Raw genomic sequence first — 21,665 nt, 5'->3', positions numbered from 1 at the left:
TTAAATTTAGGTCTTTGTAGTAGCTTTTAAAATTGGGGCATGTGAGTCTTACAACTTGGTTCTTTTTTTAAGATGGTTTGGCTTCTGAGGCTCTTGCAATTCCATATTGTTTTAGGATCAATTTGTCAGTTTCTGCAAAAAAGATAGCTGGAATTTTAATAGTGATTATAAAATTATACAGATCGGGGCTTCCCTGGTGGCGCAGTGGTTGAGAGTCCGCCTGCCGATGCAGGGGACCCGGGTTCGTGCCTCAGTCTGGGAGGATCCCACATGCCGTGGAGCGGCTGGGCCCGTGAGCCATGGCCGCTGAGCCTGCGCGTCCAGAGCCTGTGCTCCGCAACGGGAGAGGCCGCAACAGTGAGAGGCCCGCGTACCGCAAAAAAAAAAAAAATTTAGACAGATCTTATATCTTTTATGTTGAGCTTATTCCTAGGTATTTTATAGTTCTTGAAGTTGATGAGAATGGGATTTTTTCCCCCGTTTTCATTTCTGTCACATTATTGCCAATTAAAGACAGTCTATTGATTTTTGTAAAGATACCTGTTATCCAGCTGCCTTACCAGATTCCCTCATTTAGTAGATTTTATGGACATCTCTTGGGTTTCTAAACACAGCTGTCTCCTCTAATACTTGTATCAGTTATTTTCTTGTTCTGTCCTACTTCGTCAGCTTCACCCTTCAGAGCAACCTTGATAATCACGACGGTGGCAGCTTACCTTTCTACCTTGTCCACTTGGTTTTAGGTGCTAGATTTTGGTAAACAGTCTGTATTATATTTACTCTATTCTTTTTTCCTATTTTTCTTGAAGGTTGTTATTAGGCATAGTGACTGAATTTCGTCATCTTTCGGCGCCTGTGCGTAGAATATGGTTTTTCTTCTTAATTTGTTGATGTAATGAATTATGTTGATGGATTCCCCAAAGTGGAACCATTCTTACACTCTGGAATAATACCCTGCTTGGTCATGGAGTTGTAATTCTTTTGATGCACTGCTGGATTCAGTTTGCTAATATTTTCTTTTATACTTTTGCATCTATATTCACAAATAAAATTGTCAGGGGTTTTTTTGGTGCTATTTCATGTTTTGTTATCTTGTCTGTGAATTGGAGTACTTTTCTATTTTATGCTCTAAATAATATTGGAATTATTTTTAGATAGCTGCAAAACCATCTAGACTAGGAATCTTTAAAAAATCTGTTATAATTACCTTTCTAATTTCTTCTGTGGTTATTGGGTCTGTTCCCTTTCACTTTTTAAGTCAATTGTATTCATGTAAAGTCCCATTAATAAGGTGCCCACCATTGGATATAATCCAGTTCTTGTTCCCTAGTTCCTATTCTCAAATGTGGGTGGCCAAAGCTGTACTGGGGGTGTGGGTGTGGAAGGGGGTTTGGAGGCGACCCCCAGATGGGACTCTCTCAGTTTAAGGAGAGCGTTTTTTACTTTGCAAGGGCTCAACAAAAGCAGCAGTGTGCAGCTCTCCAGTGGACGGAGACAGCCACCACACCAGCCTCAGTCCATTGGGGGTCCAGCCCCTTGCAGAGCCTGGCTCCTCTGCCTCTCCCCACTGCTGCCATGCCTTTGGTCGCGAGCATCTTGCTGCACAGGTGTCCCTCCCTCACTCCTAGACGCGGCCAAGAAAGCAGGACAGCCACCTGCCCAAGAACGCTGACCTCCTTCAGGTCTTGGGTGCACTAGCTTGATGCTGAGTCCTGGGAAGATTAAAAAAACTGGTTGTCACTCATCTTGCAGTGATGCAACCCTGCATTTTATGGGATTGAAGTGTTTGGACCCTATCTGTGACATTATGGTAGGGTCTGGCGGTGGTCCAACATGTACTCGGAAGTCATCCATTTCCTTTCGATTTTCAGTTTTGTTGTCCTGGACTGTGCAGGACTCCTATAGTTTTCCCAGTCTCTTCCATTTTTGTGGCTGTCCTATCCATTCTGTTCCCAGTAACGGCACGTTTGTCTTCTCTCTTTCTGAATTGGAGCTTCCCCTCTTTGGGCCACTTCCTGGACCACCAGCTGGACTCGGAATAGCTTCCAAGCCAGACCCCTTGCTGCCCTTTTATTTGTAGCACCATTTTAGGACATAGGTTCCTGAGTGTTAAGCTCCAGATCTCTCTTCCTATTTCCTGCTTCTCCCAAAAGACTGATAGTGAGATATTTGATTGTATGCCGTTAAACGGACATGTCTTCCCTAGATTCAAATCTGATATGTAGGCCACGAAGATAAATCCAAGGAATTATGGTTGAACTAATTCAGTATAGAGCATTCTTCTTTTTTTAAATTAATTAATTTATTTAATTAATTAATTTGTCTGCACTGGGTCTTTGTTGCTGCACTGGGCTTTTCTCTAGTTGAGGCGAGCGGGGGCCACTTTTTGCTGTGCTGCGTGGGCTTCTCATTGTGGTGGCTTCTCTTGTTGTGGAGCACGGGCTCTAGACGCATGGGCTCCAGAGCACAGGCTCAGTAGGTATGGCGCACGGACTTAGTTGCTCCGCGGCATGTGGGATCTTCCCGGACCAGGGCTCGAACCTGCGTCCCCTGCATTGGCAGGCGGATTCCTAACCACTGCACCACCAAGGAAGCCCTAGACCATTCTTTTGTGTGTGTTTATGTCTGATGAGGCTGCTTTGGAAACAACGTAAAAATACATTGCATTTAAGAAGGGATTTCAGAGCACTTTACATTCATTTACGACAATTGCGTGTCTTTGTTAGGGGGTTGACATACATTGTGCTTTATGTAAACTGTTTTGCACAAGAGCTTGAGAAGCTGGCAGGGTGGCTGTTGTCCTCGGGTGGTGTGTGTTCCGGTGGTTGTGGATTTGCTCCCCACAGGAAGAAGCTCAATTCTGGACAGCCCGGTGGCCTGCAGGGCCTCCCTTTCCTTAGAGGCCGGGCAGCTTGGAGGAGAGGGGCCGGGACTCAGTCTTATGCTGGGATCTCCTTGTCTCAGGGAGATGAGCCGCTCCAGACACACCCTGGGCTCCCTGGCCATTTTTCTCTCTGTTCCTTGGGTCTGAGAGCCCTTCCTGGCTCAGAGGAAGTGCAGAGAGTTGATTCTCATGTACCGGGAGAAGAGCACGTAGAGGTGGCGGAACCAGAGCAGCTGGCTGCGGTGGCAGGACATGGCTCTCTGGAAGAATCAGAGGACCGGTCGTGAGTGCTGGCGCCGGTGGTTGGTTGTTTTCACTCTGCTTCCTCTCCTTCAGGCCTCCTCCCACCCACATACTGCAAGCTATGGCCTGATCTGGCTTCTGCTGTGCCCTTCGAACCCCTCTGGATTGGACTCCCCCTCCCGTCTCCTGATACCCGATGGGATAACAGCAGAGGATGCTGATGCAGCCGAGCACTACCTCAGTTTAACAACCCTGTGAGTAAAGGACTATTATTATTGCTTTTTTTTTTTTTTTAACAGATGAGGAAACTGATTCATCAGTCTCAAATAGCAAGTAGGGAGTAAAGCTGAGATCGAACCCAGAGCCATCTGGTTGACTGTGGAGCCTACATTCTTAATCCCTGGCTCCACTACCCTGCATATATAACTCGTATAGGGCTGTTTTGTGCCCAGACGCCTATGGATTAGCCAAGCTGGGTAATTACAGTCACTCTTAGAAGATGAAGAAAAGGAATAGTACCCATATGTACTGGCTCTCCCTGCCATGCAGTGGGGGAAACGTTATCCTGTTATTCAGATCCAGTGTAGCTCAGTCTTTAAACAGAATAGATCATAACAACTGATTTAACTAGATGTAACCTATATAAATGGTTCCTGTTTTTCTCTAAGTACCATAATTAATGCTTATAATCTAAGCTAATATCATTGCAAACCTCTACGTAAAAAACTCATTTTATATTCACTATTGGAACATCCGTGGCTTAGGGATGTAAACACCCCTGTGATGCCTGCAAGCTTTAAGTTGATAAAGAGAATTATCACCATATTCAGGCAAAATATTACATAGCATGGTTTCAACAGGAAGTACAACTAAAATTTTTAAATAAAAATGACTTTCAGAAACAAAATGGATGTGTGAACTCACAGAATAATGTTTCAGTTTTGAAGACCATAGTGAGAATAAAAGGCTCATTTTAGAAAAACGTTGAGGGAAGATAGGAACTCTGTGGTCCAAACACACTTGTCTACTTGTGAGAGATTCCGAGTCACAGGGGCTTCCCACATCCTGCTGCCCAGGTGGCCAATTTTATAGATTCCCTCGTCTTTCAGTGGCTGCAGCACCCACTCAATAAGATGGGCGCTTACAGTAATTATATATTTATGGCCAGTTTGGCTTTTTACAAGCTTTTCTTCCTATTTTCGTTCAAAAATTTCAAAGGAATACTGCAAAATATCAAAATTGTTTCTATTTCCTCCCTACTTTTGGAACATTTTCACTACGTGTGTTTCAAAACTATGATTTTTCTGATTATATAGTACCATATCATTCACCTGCTAAATAATCTTAGCTCCTTTTTTGGGCCTCATAAATTATACTAGTGAACATTCTTGTACATCAGTCTCTGGACACAACTTTATTTCTTTAGGATAAAATTCTGGAAATAAAAATTAGTGGGTCAGAGAAAGTATAGATTTATTGATATATTGCTCTGCAACCCGCTTGTGTCTACTTAACGTATTAAGAACTTCAGAAGGTAAGTACAACTTCTGGGAAGACTTCTGATATTTACTACTGTTGCTTCCCAGAAAATGATAGCCATTTACACACCTATGTCATTTAACGGCTCAACATGGGTTCTAGCCTTTGAACCTTTCCACTTGGATAGCAGAAATGGAAAGGGTCAAGGCTAGAACTCCTCAGCAGCCTCTCAGACCACCTGCCCCACCGACCACCAAGAGTCTTCACCAGGAGGGCCTCGCCGGGCCTGACTCCTCAGCCGGCAACCCGTGGTCAGCCCCAGTGGCTCTTTACAGAGGCTCCTGGCAGGTCTGAGTTCCTCTTGGCTCAAGCTGGGAGCACTGGTCCACGTGTAGCAGGGAAAAACCGGCAAATCGAGATGTCCAGCCGTAAGGGGTGTGTGACCTATTTTATGGTGCGCCCATGCCATGGAACACAGGCAGACGTTACAATGTGAACACCTAATAACCCTGGAGAAAATGGTCGTGATGTTGCTAAAGTAGGTTTCCAATAAGCAGGCTCTGTGTCCCCCGCTCTAAATGCCTGTGCATGAATACTCTTCATGGAGGGCGCATATACTGTCAAGAGTGGCTACCCCTGAGGGGTGGGCTTGCAGGCAGTGGGGTTTCTTCTCTTCTGTATTTCCAGATTTTCTACACTGAGCCTGTATTGTTAATTGCCTTTTTTCCAGCACATATTATTTCTATAATCAGAAGAAAATGTGCAAGTCCCTGGTCTGCGGCTCCCAGGGTCTGGCTGCGGGCCAGCTCTGGGGACAGAACTGCTGTGGAAGGCCTCGGTGAGGGGCTTTGAAGAGCCAGGGACGGGGCGCAGACCTGGGGGGGAGCGCGGGGGTGGCGGGGCGGTCCTCACCTGGGCCTGGGCCGCCTCTCGGCGACTGAGCACGAAGAGGGCATCGCGGGCACACAGCAGGGAGCAGGGCAGGTCCAGCAGCGACAGGTACTTGCGCAGCAGGTTCACAGACTGAAGCGTGAGCACTGAGCACCCTGGGGGGCGGGCAGAGCGGAGACTTGCTGCCTCAGGCAGATCTTCCTGGGTGCCCACCCCTTGCTCCGGGCTCAGGGCAGGGCAGTGTCAGCAGAGCTGCTCTTTGCCCATCATTCTCACAGATAAAAAGGGTGAAAGGGCCCCAGAACACCTGACGGCCGCCCTCTACCTGCTCTGTGCCCCCAGCAGGGAAGGGTCGGCTGCTAGAGGCTGGGGTCGAGGCCCAGGGAGAGGGGATGCAGACAGGATTTCTGTCCTGGGAGGCCAGAGACCTGGTTCCTGCTCGTCACTAAAGAACTGATGGGCTTGGGGAAGTCCTTTCACCTCTCTGAGCCTCAGTTTCCCCATCTGTATGATGGTGTTGGTCATGAGTGTGGGACCGGCCTGTTTCCCAGGGTTGATACAAGGATCAAACACACTAGGGTCATGTTCCGAAGCCCCCGTGGCACTGCCAGCCAGAAAGGCCATCATTCCATCCCCAGGGTTCTCCTGTGAGGGTGCACATCGTGACAGAAACCAGCTCAGGGAGGTTAGGGGGTGTCGCACAGAAGCTGGCCAAGCGGGTCAGACGTCTTCCTGTGAGTTGGGAAGAGTTTCAGACCCGTCCAGCACCCATGCGTCACCCACAGCCTGGCCAGTTAACTGGGGGATGGGTGTGAGTTTCGGTGGACATCCTGAAAGGATACCAGAGGCGGAACAGACCTGGCCAGGGAGAAACCAGGCAGGTGAGGGGCAAGGCCTACGGGGGAGGTTAACTTCCTGTGTCAACCCGACTGGGTCCTGGGTGCTCAGATACTTGGCTAAACGTTGTTTCTGGGTGTGTCTGTGTTTCACGTTTGAATTGGATGACTTGGTAAAGCAGAAGGCTTCCCCAGCATGGGTGGGCCTCACCCAATCCATTGAGGGCCCGGACAGAACAGAAGGTGGAGGAAGGGAGGATCCATTCCTGTCTGTCTGACTGCAGAGCAGGACATCGGTCTTCTGCCCCGAGACTGAGATCCACACCCTCGGCTCCCCCGTTCTCAGGCCTCTGGACTCAGGCTGAGTGACGCCCCAGCTCTCCTGGGCCCCCGGCTTGCCGACGGTGGATCCCGAGATCTCTCAACCTCCGTAATCATGTGAGCCAATTCCTTATTTTATATGTATGTATATAAGTGCACATACCACCATAGCTATCTATCTGTGTGTCCTGTTTGGTTCTGTTTCTCTGGAGAACCCCGACTGCACGCTCCTCCCTCACACCCGGAGGATACTTCCCAGTGGATACAACCTGATTTCGAGACCTGGGGACCCGCCGTGACAGGCACGCTGAGCTGAGTCAGGAGAGTGTGGGCCTGCATCCCCCGACCCCCGCCCTGCCCGGCCTGGCTGAGGGCAGCTCTCTGTATACTTACCAGTTTCACCCTAGAGGGATGGTAACGGTGACCTTTTACAGGAGGGACAGGCCTTACCTTTAGGTAACTTCCCTTGTGCGTGCAGGGTCCTGGAGGAGGGAAAGGACAGGTGACAGTGAGCATCCCTCTGCAGCTAACAGGCAGGGCCTTCAGGGCCACGCCTGCCCCACCCTGGGGTCCCTCCACTGTTGGTTTCTAGGCAGTTTCTTGAGCACAAGTCACCATATAGATTCCCTGGATTCCACACCTTTGGCTACAGCTGAAGGGGCCAGGGTGGGTCCCTTACCCAAGGTCAGCCGATCCGGAGGTGGCCAGTGGCTTATGAAGTGCCCTGGTCCAAGCTTTGCCCAACAGATAGGAAGGTAAGGACAGTGGACTCTGTGAAGTTTTTCTCTTTTGAAATTGAGATGTGAGAGTGGTGGAGAATATTGAAAATGTTAATTGGTGTTTCCTCTCTGATGCCCCTTTCTCCTATTTGACACCCTGCCCCACCCCTTCTGACCGTAGAGGCCCTTCTGTGCTCACTGCCTTAAGAGGAGGGGTGAGGTGGGTCCACCAGCAATGAACTTGTTGTTTTGAAAGCTGAGGGATGGAGGCATGGGGAGTCCCCTCCCCGCACCAACACACAGACACACGCACTCATCCACCAACACACAGACATACGCACTCATCTGGAAGAGATTCCCCAGAGCAGGAGTTAAAGATGAGAAGCTGGGAGGAAACGGATGAACTTACAGGCCTGACACACACACACACACACACACACACACACACACACACACACACACCCGCAGAGCCTGAGAACGGATGAACTTACAGGCCTGACACACACACACACCCGCAGAGCCTGAGGGAATGGATGAACTTACAGGCCACACACACACACACACACACACACACACACACACACACACACACCCGCAGAGCCTGAGGGAACGGATGAACTTACAGGCCTGACACACACACACACACACACACCCCCGCAGAGCCTGAGGGAACGGATGAACTTACAGGCCTGACACACACACACACACACCCGCAGAGCCTGAGGGAACGGATGAACTTACAGGCCTGACACACACACACACACACACACACACACACACACACACACACACACACACACACACACACACACACCCGCAGAGCCTGAGAACAGATGAACTTACAGGCCTGACACACACACACACCCGCAGAGCCTGAGGGAATGGATGAACTTACAGGCCACACACACACACACACACACACACACACCCCCGCAGAGCCTGAGGGAACGGATGAACTTACAGGCCTGACACACACACACACACACACACACCCGCAGAGCCTGAGGGAACGGATGAACTTACAGGCCTGACACACACACACACACACCCGCAGAGCCTGAGGGAACGGATGAACTTACAGGCCTGACACACACACACACACACCCGCAGAGCCTGAGGGAACGGATGAACTTACAGGCCACACACACACACACACACACACACACACACACACACACACACACACACACACACCCTGCAGAGCCTGAGGAATAGAAAACCCTGAGGTCAGAGGCCACTTGTCCTGCGCTCTGGGTACAGCCCTGGGGATGATCTCCAGGGAAAGAGCTGGGAGGGAGCATCTAAGTGGAGGAGGGAGGGGCCCTGGAGATGCGCCTGGAAACGGCACTGCAAGCCCTGAAAAGCGTTGGGCGCGTTCCGAAGAGGGTCATAAAATCAGTCATTCACGTCAGGCTGCCCCCTCCTTCCCCAGGCCCGTCCAGCAAGCTGCTTACGGGCCCAGGGGGAGCACGGCTCTAGAGGTCAGGACACGCGCTCTAGGTCTCCGTGACCCCGAGGAAATCCCTCAAGATGTGTGAGGATCGGGTTTTTACTGGTGAAATGCAGGTGCGTGTCAGTCACATGGAGAGGCTGCAAAGGGCAAGTAAGGTTTCCTATGACATGCACATCCTCCTTCTCCAAAGCAAGGTCTGAAATTGTGCACAGAATACACAGCAGGAGAGAGCAAACAAGCTGGGGTTAGAGGAGGGAAAGAGGGTGCAGCCAGGAGGGCCGCCGATCCCCAGAGCTCAGTCCCTAGTCCTGTGCGTGCGCTACAAGGAGCTGAGATTCGGCCCTAGAGCTTTCTGGGCCCAAAGCGGAGGGATAGATCAAATCCGTTCCCCCACTTGGCGTATCCGGGGGTGGGGAAACTCAGCTGTTCAGGAGACGAGACCGTAATACCGGGACCCGAGGGCGACTGCCCCCGGAAGCAGGTGGTGAGAGAGCATGGCTCTCTGATGGCCCGAGGGGGGACAGTGACGTGGAAACCAGAGCGCCCTACCTGGCAGCCGCATACAGAGCCACGTGGTTGCTGTGGCCGCTCACACCCCCCGCGTCAAAGGTCACCACCTGCAGAGACACACAGGCTTTCACTCCGGGCCGAACCTGTCTCTCCCGCCTCGTCCCCGCGGCCCGGGAAGGACAGGAGGCCCCAGACCCTGTGCCTGTTCACGTTCTGAGTGTATCTGAACTGACGTGGGAGCGGGTCGGGGGTGTGACCATTGCTCGGCCGACTGTGTGGAGACCGTGACTGTGGGTTTGACTGTTCGCTCTTTTTCTTTTTTTTAATAAATTTATTTATTTTATTTATTTTTGGCTGTGTTGGGTCTTCGTTGCTGCACGTGGGCTTTCTCTAGTTGAGGTGAGTGGGGGCTACTCTTCGTTGCGGTGTGCGGGCTTCTCACTGAGGTGGCTTCTCTTATTGCAGAGCATGGGCTCTAGAGCGCAGGCTCAGTAGTTGTGGCTCACGGGCTCTAGAGCGCAGGCTCAGTAGTTGTGGCTCGCGGGCTCTAGAGCGCAGGCTCAGTAGTTGTGGCTCGTGGGCTCTAGAGTACAGGCTCAGTAGTTGTGGTGCACGGGCCTAGTTGCTCCGCGGCATGTGGGATCTTCCCGGACCAGGGCTCGAGCCCGTGTCCCCTGCATTGGCAGGTGGATTCTTAACCACTGCGCCACCAGGGAAGTCCCAAAATTTTTTTTAAAAAGGCATATAAGCTAATCGCATTATGGTGGATACGTGTCATACATTTGTCAAAACCCACAGGACATGCAGCACCAGAACTGAACCCTAATGTGAACCAGGACTTGGGGTGATGATACTGTGTCAGCGCTGGTTCACTCACTGTAACACATTGTAGGCTCGGGGAGTATATGTATGTCCTTTCTGCTCAATTCTGCTGCGAACCTAAAACTGCTCTAAAAAATATACTGTATTAAAAAAAGGTCACCCCAGAACTCAGGTACCCTGTTCTGAGCCCACCCTTCCCCGCAGCCCAGTGTGGGCCCCGTGTCCACTCCCACCTCTGACGCTAGCTGCCCCCGCCCCTCAGGCATGTCGCAGCATGTCACCCTGGGAGTGATGTCAACTTTCAGTGTCTTGGTCTCCTCTTCTGTGAGATGGGAAGAGTGAGGCCTGCCCGCCTTTCCTCTCTGGGTCGAGGTGAAGGTCAAGTGAAGCCATGTGGGAGTGTAGGACCTGGACAGCAGTCAAGGCCGAGTGTCCGCTGCCCTCGGGTGGAGGTGATGCCGGGGCCGGGCTGTCACTGGTGAGCTGGGGCGCACTCCCTGGTCTGGGAACTTGGGGCCACTGCACGTTGGCTCCATCACTTCTGAAATTCCTCAGGGCCTTGTTTCTCTTCATCCTATACCTTCTGATGAGCCCCCTCTCTTCCTGCTTCGAGGAGGGCTGAGCTGATCTGCCTCTAGCCCTGGACTTGTGCAGGTTAGGGCCTGACAGCGATGGCGTCTGCGGTTCTTTGCAGAACTCCATCCACCTTCCCCGCTAAACTGCAGAAATCTCTGGGCAAATGAAGTCTTACCCAGACCCCAGTAAACAAGAGGGAACAGTGGGGTTGCTCTCGCTTCTTGAAGATAGTGGCTCACAAGACATGGTCTGTACTTTAGAGGATAAACAGCAACTCATGTCACAGGTGCAGGACACACGACAAATGCTGTCTCAAAGAGGGCTGAAGAAGTCAGGGAAAGCTTCTTGGAGAAGGCGGTCTTAAGCCGGGCCTGGACCACAAATCACTTTTCTGGGACACAAACTTGGGAGGCTCTTCTGAGAGCAGGAAAGGCACGCAGAGCGTCTGTGCCCTGAAGCTCCTCCCTGGATGTTCAGGCCCATGGCTGCAACATGGTCTAAACAACAACCCGGCCCCTCAGTAAGGACCAACCCTGTTCATCAGCGAAGAGCACCGAAGGAAGGTCCAGGTCAGAGACGGCCAAGTTCACAAAGATGGGAGTTTATCCTACAAGCAGGAGTTACTGGGAAACCAGCCGTTCCCATGCACCAAAGCGGGGGAGGGGAGAGTTTGGGGACCGGTCCTGGGGAAGCCGGGGTGCCGAGGGCCACTGTGCCCACCTCACAGGCCCCGCCCTGTACCCCAGGCCAGCCCGGAGGACCAGCTCTGCCCCCCTGCCAGGCTTGGGGCCCTGAGAGGTTCTGAGCATGGCGTGGGGGGTGGCGGGCAAGGGGGCCCAGGCCAGGCAGCAGGCCCGGGCGGTGAACCCTCCAGCTGTGACCCTCAGACCCTGTGGGAAGTACAGCTGGGAGGGGTGGGCCTGCGGCTCTGGTGACCATATTTCCAGCCAGAACAAAGAGGGAAGCCAGCGCAGAGCCCTGCACCTCCGCCTTGCGTGGGTCAGAGCCAGCCAGGTAGGTGCCCCTTTGGCCCATGTGGACGAAGTTCCCGCTGCATTTCTGTCATTAGAGCTCCAAGACGGTCTAATATATCCACGAAAATCTGCTCTTAACAAAGGTCTAAGAAATCCGTTCACCTGGAGAACTCATCACCGATAAAAGCTTAACAGCAGGGATCATCTTTCAACGAGGCTTCATCAAAACTCAAAGCAAGTGGCTGGGTCTGAATGGTAGGATTTAGGTCTTAACTCCTGAAGGGTTAGCGTTCTTACTTTAGAGGTGGACACCTTCTTGGAGCGTAAGATCGACCGCTGGCGGGGCCCGGGCCGGCGGGGCCCGAGAGTCGAGGTGGGTGTGGCTGGGCCGTCCGCCTCTGCAGGTGAATTGAATGCCCACTAGAGCTCTAATCGTGACCAGAGTGTTCTCCCTGCAGGGGCTGTGAATGTATCCTCGCAGTTTCTGGAGTGAGGACTCCAGGCTTAAAATCCTAGCTTCACACTTGGCGACCCTGGGCAGCTTCTGGGCCTCTGGGGGCCTCAACTTCCTCAGTGTAAGGTGAGCATTATAACAACACTTACCTCCAAAGTTACAATGATACCTTAAAACTAAGACGCTTGGTAGAAAGCTCTGTGCCAGCGGGTCGTGGCACAGGCTCGTGGGGTCCTGAGGTTTCAGGTGGCAGCACAGGGGTGGGAGTGGGTGGGTGAAGAGGGCGCATTTTGGAAAAATCTCTGCCTGTGTCTGAGCGCTGGGATTTCAGTTACTCAGGAAAGGTGTGTGTTTTCCTCGGTGGGTTTCAGGCAGACGCAGCTGGGCCTCTGCTTCGAGCGGAAGGCATCCCCTTACCAGGTTGATGCGGCTGGCCTCTACGTGCCGGAGGAGGACGTCGGCCACCCGTTCAGTGTCCCACCACACGCCGGGGTCATCTGGGAAATCCCTGGAAGGAAGAAGCACAACCTGGAAACCATTTCTAACCCGGTACAGGCTTCCCCTGGGGCTCAGGTAGGTGTGGGGGGCAGGGGGGAGGCAGCGGCATCCAGATGAAACATGACACGCTCTGGGGGCTTCGGCTCGTGGCCGGGGAGGGAGCAGACATCAGCGAGACACAGCTCTGTCCATGAGCTGGGGACAGGTGTGGTACCCACGAGCTCGGACGCAGGGCGGAGGGACACGTGTCTTTGTAAGAGTCAGAGGAACGGCGCGTTGATAAAAGTATGGGAGTTGCTTCATTTAACCTCAGACAGGTGTGAAGGAGCCTTGATGGATGAAGTTAAGTAGCCTGTTTGTTGCAAGGTCGTTAGGGATGGATTTGACCCAGGTTTGCTGACTGTAGAGCAGAGAGGTTTCAGCCCTGGGGAGCACCGCAGCCCCATCCCGCCGGGCACCCTCAGGGGCAGAGGCCTCTGCAGGTGACTCCAAGCCTTACTGCTCCCTCCCCCTGCCACCTGCTGATCTGAGGCCAAGGCCGTGGTCTGCCTTCTGTTTGAAGATATTATTCACTCTTATACATAGATGGCCATCTCTGCTGGCTCAGGTCCCGGCAACACCCACCCGCTACTGGGAGGACACGGGCCTCTCCGCTCCCCACCTGGCAGGTGGCTGTCACCTCTCCGTGGACAAGGGCCGTTAAAGGACCCACTTAGGACTTTGGTCAAAGGAGAGTCGCTGAAGGTTTTTCAGTAGGAAAAGGACATGAACCTCAGCACTAGATAACACAGCTACTTCCTGTGCTTCCTTGGCTACCTCTTCCACACCCTGGGGAGCCCCCTGCAGAGCTGGCTTCAGGCTTTTCAGAGCACTGTCCTGCCAGCCGCGACAGGACAGACAGCTCAGCTGGGGGACGGGACAGGGAGAAAGGGAGAGGGAGGGACAGGACAAAGTGCTGCCTTGTCCCCTGGGAGGGAGCTGAATATGGGATGGAGAACATGGCCTGCTGAGCTCAAGAGCAAGAGAGACGGGAAGGTACCCTGGAGTGAGCTGCACACTCGCCGCTGGCTGGGAGGCCCACGTACAGGTATCAAGGCGTCCTTTTGGAAACTGAATTTACCAATAATAGTCACGTGGATGGAAAAGCAGTGTGAGAGGAAGGGTAGGATGGCTGTTGCCTAAGCCTAGTTCTCGGGCCTGAAGTGCTGAAAGGGGAGCCCCCGAGTGGGGAACTCGCTGCCGTCAGAGCCAGGCCCACGGGAATAAGTATTGCTCCCTGAGGTTCTCTCAGGGCCTCTACCCTGAAAGAGGAAGTCAGCTATTTGGGGGACTCTGGACTGTCGACACCCGCCCCCCTCTGTAACCCGATACATCTGATGTGGCAGCACCGCTCTTGGGATCTAGTCCAAACTCCTCTTGGTCAGGCATTCGAGATCTCCCCAGTCTGTCTCCTATTTGACCCTCTTCTCTTGACTTGGGCGAGTAAGTGAGATAACCTACGTGAGAAACTTTACATTCTAAACCTGTAAAGCGACGTGTAAATGTCAGAAGAGGGTCATAAAGTGGTGGCTGTTATTGAGGCATTAGCCTAATCTAGGCCCCTTCAGAAAGGAAGGCAGGAGGGAAGGGGTCCCCCATCGTTTTTCCTTGCTCTGGAAGTCCCTTGCAGAGATCTCTGTGCTGACTGCCTGCATCAGCGGTCTCTGGGTTCACAGTGGGGTGTAGGCATCCCAGGAGATGTGTGAGATGATCCACTGAGGTTAAGCAAGACATCGCCAGAATTTCTAGTTACGTTTCTCTCTCTGTTTAAATGTCTATCTTGTAGCTATTTTATAAGGTAACATACGTTAACACGTATACAATTTAAGGAAGCCCACAAACACTGGCAGCGCGTACTCAGATTTTGTTTCTTTTTGTCAGGGGGCTGTGATAAGGGCTGTGTGGGGATCACTTGTCTCATCTACTCACCCTCCATTTTACTTCGTCTTTTCCTGGATATTTTAAAACAACTTCATTGAGGCATAATTTACATACTATAAAACCTACCCATTTAAAATGTACAATTTAGTCATTTTTAGCATATGTACAGAATTTCTACACTTTATTTTACTAGCATTTTGCATATATTTAATTCTTGATTCTCTAACCTATTGTAAGTTCCCTGATGGCCAGGTGCTACGTTAGCCATCGAACAGTCAGGGCCAGCTAGGAAAACAGAAACCACCAGGGATTTCAGAGGGAATTTAATACAGAGAATTGCTTACCCCATTGATGGGAAGAGCTGAGAGGCCCAGCAGGGAACAAGGAGACGATCAGAGACTGGAGAAGCCACTGTCACCTCTAGGGTGGGACATCAGAGTCTAGAGATGGGGTGATGGTGGGAACTACAAGGGCAGTGGCTGGAGTCACGGAGAACATTTAGCTGCTGACGGAGGTGCTGCCCGAGGTGGAGGGAGCAGGAAAGGCCCTGGTTTTCTCCTCCTCTGCCTTCAGTCTCCCATCACAGCCACCTATTGTCAAAACTATTGAGAAGCCAGGTGACTGGCAAGGGAGTCTGGAAAGTGTGGTGTCCACTGGTCCTGAGCAAAGGCATAAGGTGTTTTGGTAGTGCTCCCGGCAGGGGCCCAGTGCACGTCTGCTTTCAACTGCATCCCAGTTTGTTTGTTTTTTTAAAAATATTTATTTATTTATTTGGCTGCACCGGGTCTTAGTTGCGTCACGTGGGACCTAGTTTCCCGACCAGGGATCGAACCTGCGTCCCCTGCATTGGGAGCGCGGAGTCTTGGCCACCGGGCCGCCAGGGAAGTCCCTGCGTCCGCGTCTTGACCCTAAGCCTTCGAAGGGCAGCAGCAGTCCGGCCACCTGCCTGTCGCCGTTGTCCACCCCTCTGGGAATGCCGTCGCCAACTAGCTGCTTGGGTGTGGAGGCCACTGCCACGAAGCAGGATTCCAGTCTCAGGGAAGGGAGGCGTGGCAGCAGTTGACGGGCAGCTTCACCCCCGCAGCTCAGGGATGGAGCCCTGCCCACGCTCAGAGTGGTCCAGTGTCACCAGGAGGCAATGTGATGCCAGGACGGACCACAGAACACCCGAGTTCCAGCTCCCTGCTCACCAGGTGACTGGGGCACGCGCTGTGTCATCAGGAAAGCTGGGAGAACCTGGGCCACACCTCCTGAGAGCCCTGACTTCTAGGACTTTATGTTGCCAGAAGTTTCTGAGGGAGGTTTGTTCATTACTGGGTATTTTGCACTGGAATAGTGCCTGGCACAGAGTAGGCACGCGTTAAATGTTGTCTTCCCCTTATTATTTTGTAATGTTTTCCTATTTCCCAAGAGACAGAGGGATTACTTGTCATCACGAGGAATAACTGAGATTGATTTTGGACTAGTGTCCCCCAGTGGCTGCCGATCTGTGGCTCTGATGAGGGCTGAGCATGTAGAGATTGTCCGCCAAAGTCTCACGCTATCTTGCTCTAAGTGTGTCTGTGGTGGGACTGGAACGTGACATCATCCCGGAGAGGTGAAATCATCAAAGTCAGGAAAACAGCCTTCTGCTTCCCTGTCCCTGGAGTCCTCCCTTCGTGTGGCCTCCGGCCTCTGATAACTTGGGATTCCTCTCTGCTCTTCTTTCTACCCAGCCAAATCTCACACATCCTGTGGAGCCTCCTCCACGGACCCTTCTGGATGGAGTTTGGGGCCCTCATTTCTGAAAATAACTGCAAGTCCAGGGGTTCCCCCGGCCACCCTCGGGGTGATAATTCCCTGGAAGGACTCGCAGAACTCACCGAGAGCTGTGATGTGCACAGTTAACAGGTTTTCACCGGGAAAGGATACAGAGTAAAATCAGAAAAGGAAGAGACACATAGGGCAGAGTCCGGGGGCATGCTAAAGGCGGACGGTCTGTTGTCCTCTGCCTGTGGAGTCTGGGCGCTATTCTCCCAGCACTGACGTGTCACGGTACACACGGAGCATCGCCGCCAACCGGGGGCGCTCATGCGAGCTTTGTGGTCAGAGTTCTTATCGGGGCTCCATCACTTAGGATTCATTGGTTGCTGACCGGCAGCCCAGGTGGTTGATCTCAGCCTCCAGGTGAGCTTGACACCGCGTGACCCACAGCCCCACCCGAAGCTCCGATGTGATGCCACCCCCTCCCCAAACAAAGGCACTGCCATCAGGTGTGCCAGAGGCCAAGCGCAAAGGCCAGACCTCCTTTTGGACTTGGCCAAATTCTTTACTACGAAATTCCTTGCATTTAGGAACCTTACTGAACTTTTCTACCAACTATGGCTTGGACGGCCCCACTTCGCATCTAATTAGTGCAACATTCTGCTAATTTCCGTTGTTTTGTGTGTCTCTCTACCTGTAGCCAAGTATGAGAACAGACCCGTGTCTCACCTATGTCTCATGTGGTACTTTGCACAATTCAAGTCAACCCAGTTTATGTAAATAAGCAACAGCAATAAACGAGATCTGCTGTGTGCCAGGCACTGACGCGCTGGGGAGCTTAATAGTGGCTGAGCCACAGGCAGGTGTACCTGCCCGCCTTTGGGGGTTGGAACATACAAGTAAGAGCTTTGGAAGATAGCAATTTTATAAAACAGATTAGGGACAAAAAAAAAAGATATATATATCTATAAATATATATATATGAATTGCAGAGGGGAGCAAAAGGCATCCCAATGGGACCACTTCCCCTCAAGGCAGGAAAATATAAAATTTGACAGTGGGAAACTTCAAACAGAGAAATGTAGAAAAAGTGACTCCTTTGAGACCAACGACGTGAGTTGTCTTCTTCCTAAAGTTCAACCCCAATCAACTCAAGGCTTGGGTCCAAGTAATAGCTTCTGCAATAGTTCCTTTCTTCTCTGATAGATTAACAATCCCGCCTTAGATAAACATGCCGGCAGAGGTGTAAACACAAGTGTGAGTCAGCCGTTGGACCCCTCCTTAAGGGAGGGCTGGTGAATGGCCTTTGCCCTGTGTTCCTTTGTGCTGTCCTGCTTCTCGCTGGCCGGAGTTGGCGGGGGTGGGGTGGGGTGGGGGGTGGGGGGTGACTGGAGTTGAAGCAGCCGTCTTGGTGCGTGAAGTAGCCTTAGGTATGAAAGCCAGACACGGCGGAGTCACCACAGAGAAGGAGCCCTGGCCCTGCACACCAGGCCCAGACGGTGCAACTCCTATCACAGTTATTGTAGTTATTGTGGGTTTTCTAACCAGATCCTGATTTATATATGCCAGAATTCTGTAAAGCCTCCGTTTTATTGATTATTTAGGTTGTTTCCAATTTTTATTATTGAACTAAGGTGGTAACTAGCATCCTAATACGTAACTGTTTGTATGCATCTCTCAGTATTTCCTTGGGATAAAATCATAGGGACGTACCTTCGGGGTCAAAGGTGAAGTGAGGAGAACCTGGGTAGATCTCCCTCTGAGGAACCGTGTTAAGAGGAGGAGGTGAAGGGACTTCCCTGGCGGTCCAGTGGTTAAGACTCCGTGCCTCCTCTGCAGGGTTCAACCCCTGGTTGGGGAACCAAGATCCCACATGCCGTGTGGCAGGGCCAAAAATAAATAAATAAACAAATGAAACAGTATAAAAAATTTAAAAAATAGAGAGGAGGAGGTGGAAAGCATGTTAACTCACAAGGAACACCATCACGGAGAGAGAGCCTTGCACTTCACAGGCTGGAAGGAAAGACTAACAGGGACAACTCTTATCAAGAGCTCCATTCTTTCTAAACAACTCAGGTGTTTTGTACCTACTTCCTTATCCCTGAGAGCTCCCTGAAAAGGCCAGTTCATTTACATTCTTTGACAGCTGGAGAGAGCGGGTTGGAAGGGAATGAGTTACACGTGGCGTAGGCACCATGGCTGGCTGAGTGGGGCTGTAAGGGAACACGTGTGTTGTCAGGACCCCAATTTCATCTTGTTAACCAGCCCCTCTCCTGGGAAATCGCGTGGATGTCATTCAAAGCCAATAGGGAAGCAGGGGTCAAGCCCTAAGAGGGGTCAGGCTTCATATTTAAGGAACGTCTGGAGGCAAAGGTGATGCGTGTGCTTCAGCAGCTGACAGGTGTTGTGCAGCTGCTCGTTCCTCTCCCCGAACCCAGACCTGAGCAGGCCTACGGCGAACTACTGAGACGTCCTAGAAACTTCCTTTAATTATTAGCAAGCTCCTTCTTGGCTTTTATTGCAACTTTAATGAAAAGAGTATGGGTCTATGCCTGGGTAGCTCTGCTAAGATGTAAAGCTGAGTAACCCTTTCTGGCTGAGACAGGATATGGTGGGCTGAAAACAAGTTTCTGGCCAGGTTTGGCCAAGGAGAGCAGAGGTGACACCTCTGAAGACCCGAGGACAAGGGCAAGCAGGGGTTGCACCGGGCGCCCTTACCCGACGCTTCTCCTTCCAGGAGGATTCCCGCCTGCAGAGCCCTTCAGCCCAGAAATGGTCAAGCTGGAGCTGCTCTGAAATGTCAGGCAAGTCACCATCAAGAGGCCCGCGGTCCCCCCCTCTTCACTCTAAATCTCTAGTCAATCAGGCGATGTTTCCTGATAAAGAAGCCAGCCGTGGAGAACCAGGAATGGGGGTGGAATTTCCAAGGTCGTTTACAGAGGAAGCCTGGAGACTACTTAAAACATTAAAAAGGCCTAGGAAAGATTGTTCGAAGAAAACAGGCATTTTACAAAGCAAGACATGCAAGCTGCCAGCATATATTCTTTTGATTCTCAGAAAGAGTCAAAACAAATGCAAAATGAAAGCAGGACGTGGTGTGGAGGAGGGCTCACAGGAAAGGGCGTGGCTGTCCCCCACCCCCCACCCCGAGCTTAAGGCTGCACCTGTCTGCGAGGGCAGTTTGGCTACGGTGCGATTATTCGTGCTCTTTGACCTTATCTTTCTAGAAATTGACTCTAAGGAAATAATCAGCCTAAAAGTCAAAGTCCGATCAGGCAGAGACACCACTTTCACTGCAATTACCGGGGGAAAGAGGCCGGCAGTTCTGTTGTTCTGCCACCAGGGAGCAGTTTCTCTAACTTCCTGAATTGTGGTTTATGTAAAATGCTAAAGATAACACAGAATTTTAGGGCATGTTCAAAGTAAAAGCCGAGACACTTAGATACACCCACGGAGAGGAATGTTAAAGCAAAACCAAAAAAGAGAACTCCAGTTAGTAAACTTTAACTTTGCTCCTGACTTAAGAATGAGACTCATATGAAAGAGGAAATCTATGTACAGGAATTGAGTTTTGAAAACAGCCTGTGAGAGAACTTCCAAATAAAGGGCTCTGGGTGTGTTCAAATGGCCAGGTATCCTGGCCTGCGCTCCCCAGAAAGCAGGACCGGGACGAAGGCCTATTGGGAGGTGTGACCCGGGAGCAGGAGGGAAGCCGCACGGGGAGGGGAGGCGGTGCTGAGGTGCGGGCTGGCTGCGGGGGCCCGCGGGCTGCAGGACTGCGCAGAAGGCAGGCATCTCAGAATCGTGCATCTGTCCGGGAGGAGAAAGAGGCAGGTACTGATCTCCGGGGGCGGGGGGCGGGGTGGTCAGCTCTCCGGTACTTTAGGGCTGAGCACGCGTGGCAGACTCCGCGCAGGGGCAGGGCTGGCCCGGGCGACGGGCAGTCGGCCTCCTGGCCGCGGGGAGGCGTCGTGGGTGGTGCCGGCACGCACCGCGCAGGGCACGGCAGGGCGGGGCTCCCAGGGGGAGGGTCGCTGCACGTTTACCCGTGAGGGCTGCGCATGCAGTCGGCGCCAAGCGCGGGCGCCAACGCGGGTGCAAGACCCAGGGAGGCGGGGGAAGGGGCTCGGCTGCTGCGCGGGGAGGAGGGCTTGCGGGCCGGCGGGGGCCGCAGAAGCGCGGGGAGCACCTCGTGAGGACGCGGCCCTGCGACCCCGAGCGGGCGGGTCGCGACCCGACACAGCCGAGGAAGCGGCCCTCCCCGGAGTGCAGTTAGCAAACGCTGTGTTAATTCCGCTGGAAAATGCCCCAAACCTAGCCCTGCCCTAGACCTTCGCGCTCGGCCTGTGAGGGTCATAGAATAAAGTTTGTTTTCCTGCCGGCGGAGCAGCCTCGGACTCCGACCTGCTCTGCTCTTTCTAGTGACTTGCCCGGGCTCAATGGGGGCATCGTCCCGGGAGGGGTGAAGGGGGCGGTGGGCCCTCCTCCTCCCCCCTCCCTCCGTCCCCCTGGGAGAAGGGCTAGCCGGTGGGGACCCCGGCGTGGGACACGGGCCGGGGGCTGATCACCGCGCCCCGCCCCGCCGGCGCCGCGCACGCCCTTATTTGGTCCTGTGGCTCCTCTGCCCGCCTCCTCCCCAGCCTCCCTCCGGTACATTTCTAAACCCCGGGGCTTCCTCTGTCATCCAGGCGGGCAAAGGTCATCTGAGTTCAGTGCTAACCCGAGGCGGTTGGGCGGAGTGCTGGCAGATCACCTGGGCCCAGGCGCCGGGCCTCGGGCTGCAGGAGCCGCGCCCAGGCCAACGCGGGTCCGGGGACGCTGGGTGCGCCCGAGGCCCCGGGGGACCCGCCGAGCTGGGGCCGGTGCGGGGACCTTGGGAAGCGGGCGGGCGGCTGCGGGGCGTCCCTTGTTCGCCAGGGACCAGCCGAAGAGGAGTAGAGAGGAATAGAAACCAGGGGAAGAGGAGGGGGAGAAAGGGAAGGAGAGAGAGAGAGAGAGAGAGAGAGACAGAAGTGAAATAGACCAGCCTGTGTATGTGAAGTGTCCACTCCGACAGGGGCCCCTCCTTAAGCAGTTTAAGAGCCCAGACAACGACCAGATGTCCCAGGAGACCCTCGTCCACATAGGCTCCCCACCCTAACCGTACAATGGATTTTCCTTTCTCAGGGACAAAAAGCTAATCATGACTGTTAGGTATACCTGTAGCTCTCCTTTCTCTGAAAGATGCGTTTTATGTTAGTATCACAACAAAGTGTGCAAAGCTTGCAAGGTGAGAAATTCTTTTCCAAAAATTGCTAATTTATTAGCTTAGTGGCAACTGAAAAACAGAACCTGCTCACTGA

At 52.6% G+C, this 21,665-nt stretch overlaps 1 protein-coding gene across 2 annotated transcripts in view; it reads right to left on the bottom strand.

Moving 5' to 3' along the window:
- Positions 1 to 2,208: 2,208 nt before the first annotated feature.
- Positions 2,209 to 21,665, bottom strand: part of PIGL (phosphatidylinositol glycan anchor biosynthesis class L) — a 53,990-nt gene continuing 34,533 nt past the window's right edge. The window contains exons 3-7 of one of the 2 annotated variants that reach the window (XM_082678233.1): positions 12,580 to 12,670; positions 9,376 to 9,443; positions 7,105 to 7,136; positions 5,519 to 5,652; positions 2,919 to 3,144 (exon numbers count right to left, since the gene is read on the bottom strand). In XM_082678233.1, coding sequence (XP_082534359.1) covers positions 3,046 to 3,144; positions 5,519 to 5,652; positions 7,105 to 7,136; positions 9,376 to 9,443; positions 12,580 to 12,670 — 424 coding nt within the window. In that variant the 3' untranslated portion in view covers positions 2,919 to 3,045. Of the gene's footprint in view, positions 3,145 to 5,518; positions 5,653 to 7,104; positions 7,137 to 9,375; positions 9,444 to 12,579; positions 12,671 to 21,665 lie in introns of both variants that reach the window. The other variant, XM_082678234.1, reaches the window with a different exon arrangement.

This window comes from Grampus griseus (genome assembly GCF_964374135.1).
Source record: "Grampus griseus genome assembly, chromosome: 20".
In the NCBI taxonomy this organism is placed as follows: domain Eukaryota; kingdom Metazoa; phylum Chordata; class Mammalia; order Artiodactyla; family Delphinidae; genus Grampus; species Grampus griseus.
This window is presented reverse-complemented; position numbering and strand designations above follow the sequence as displayed.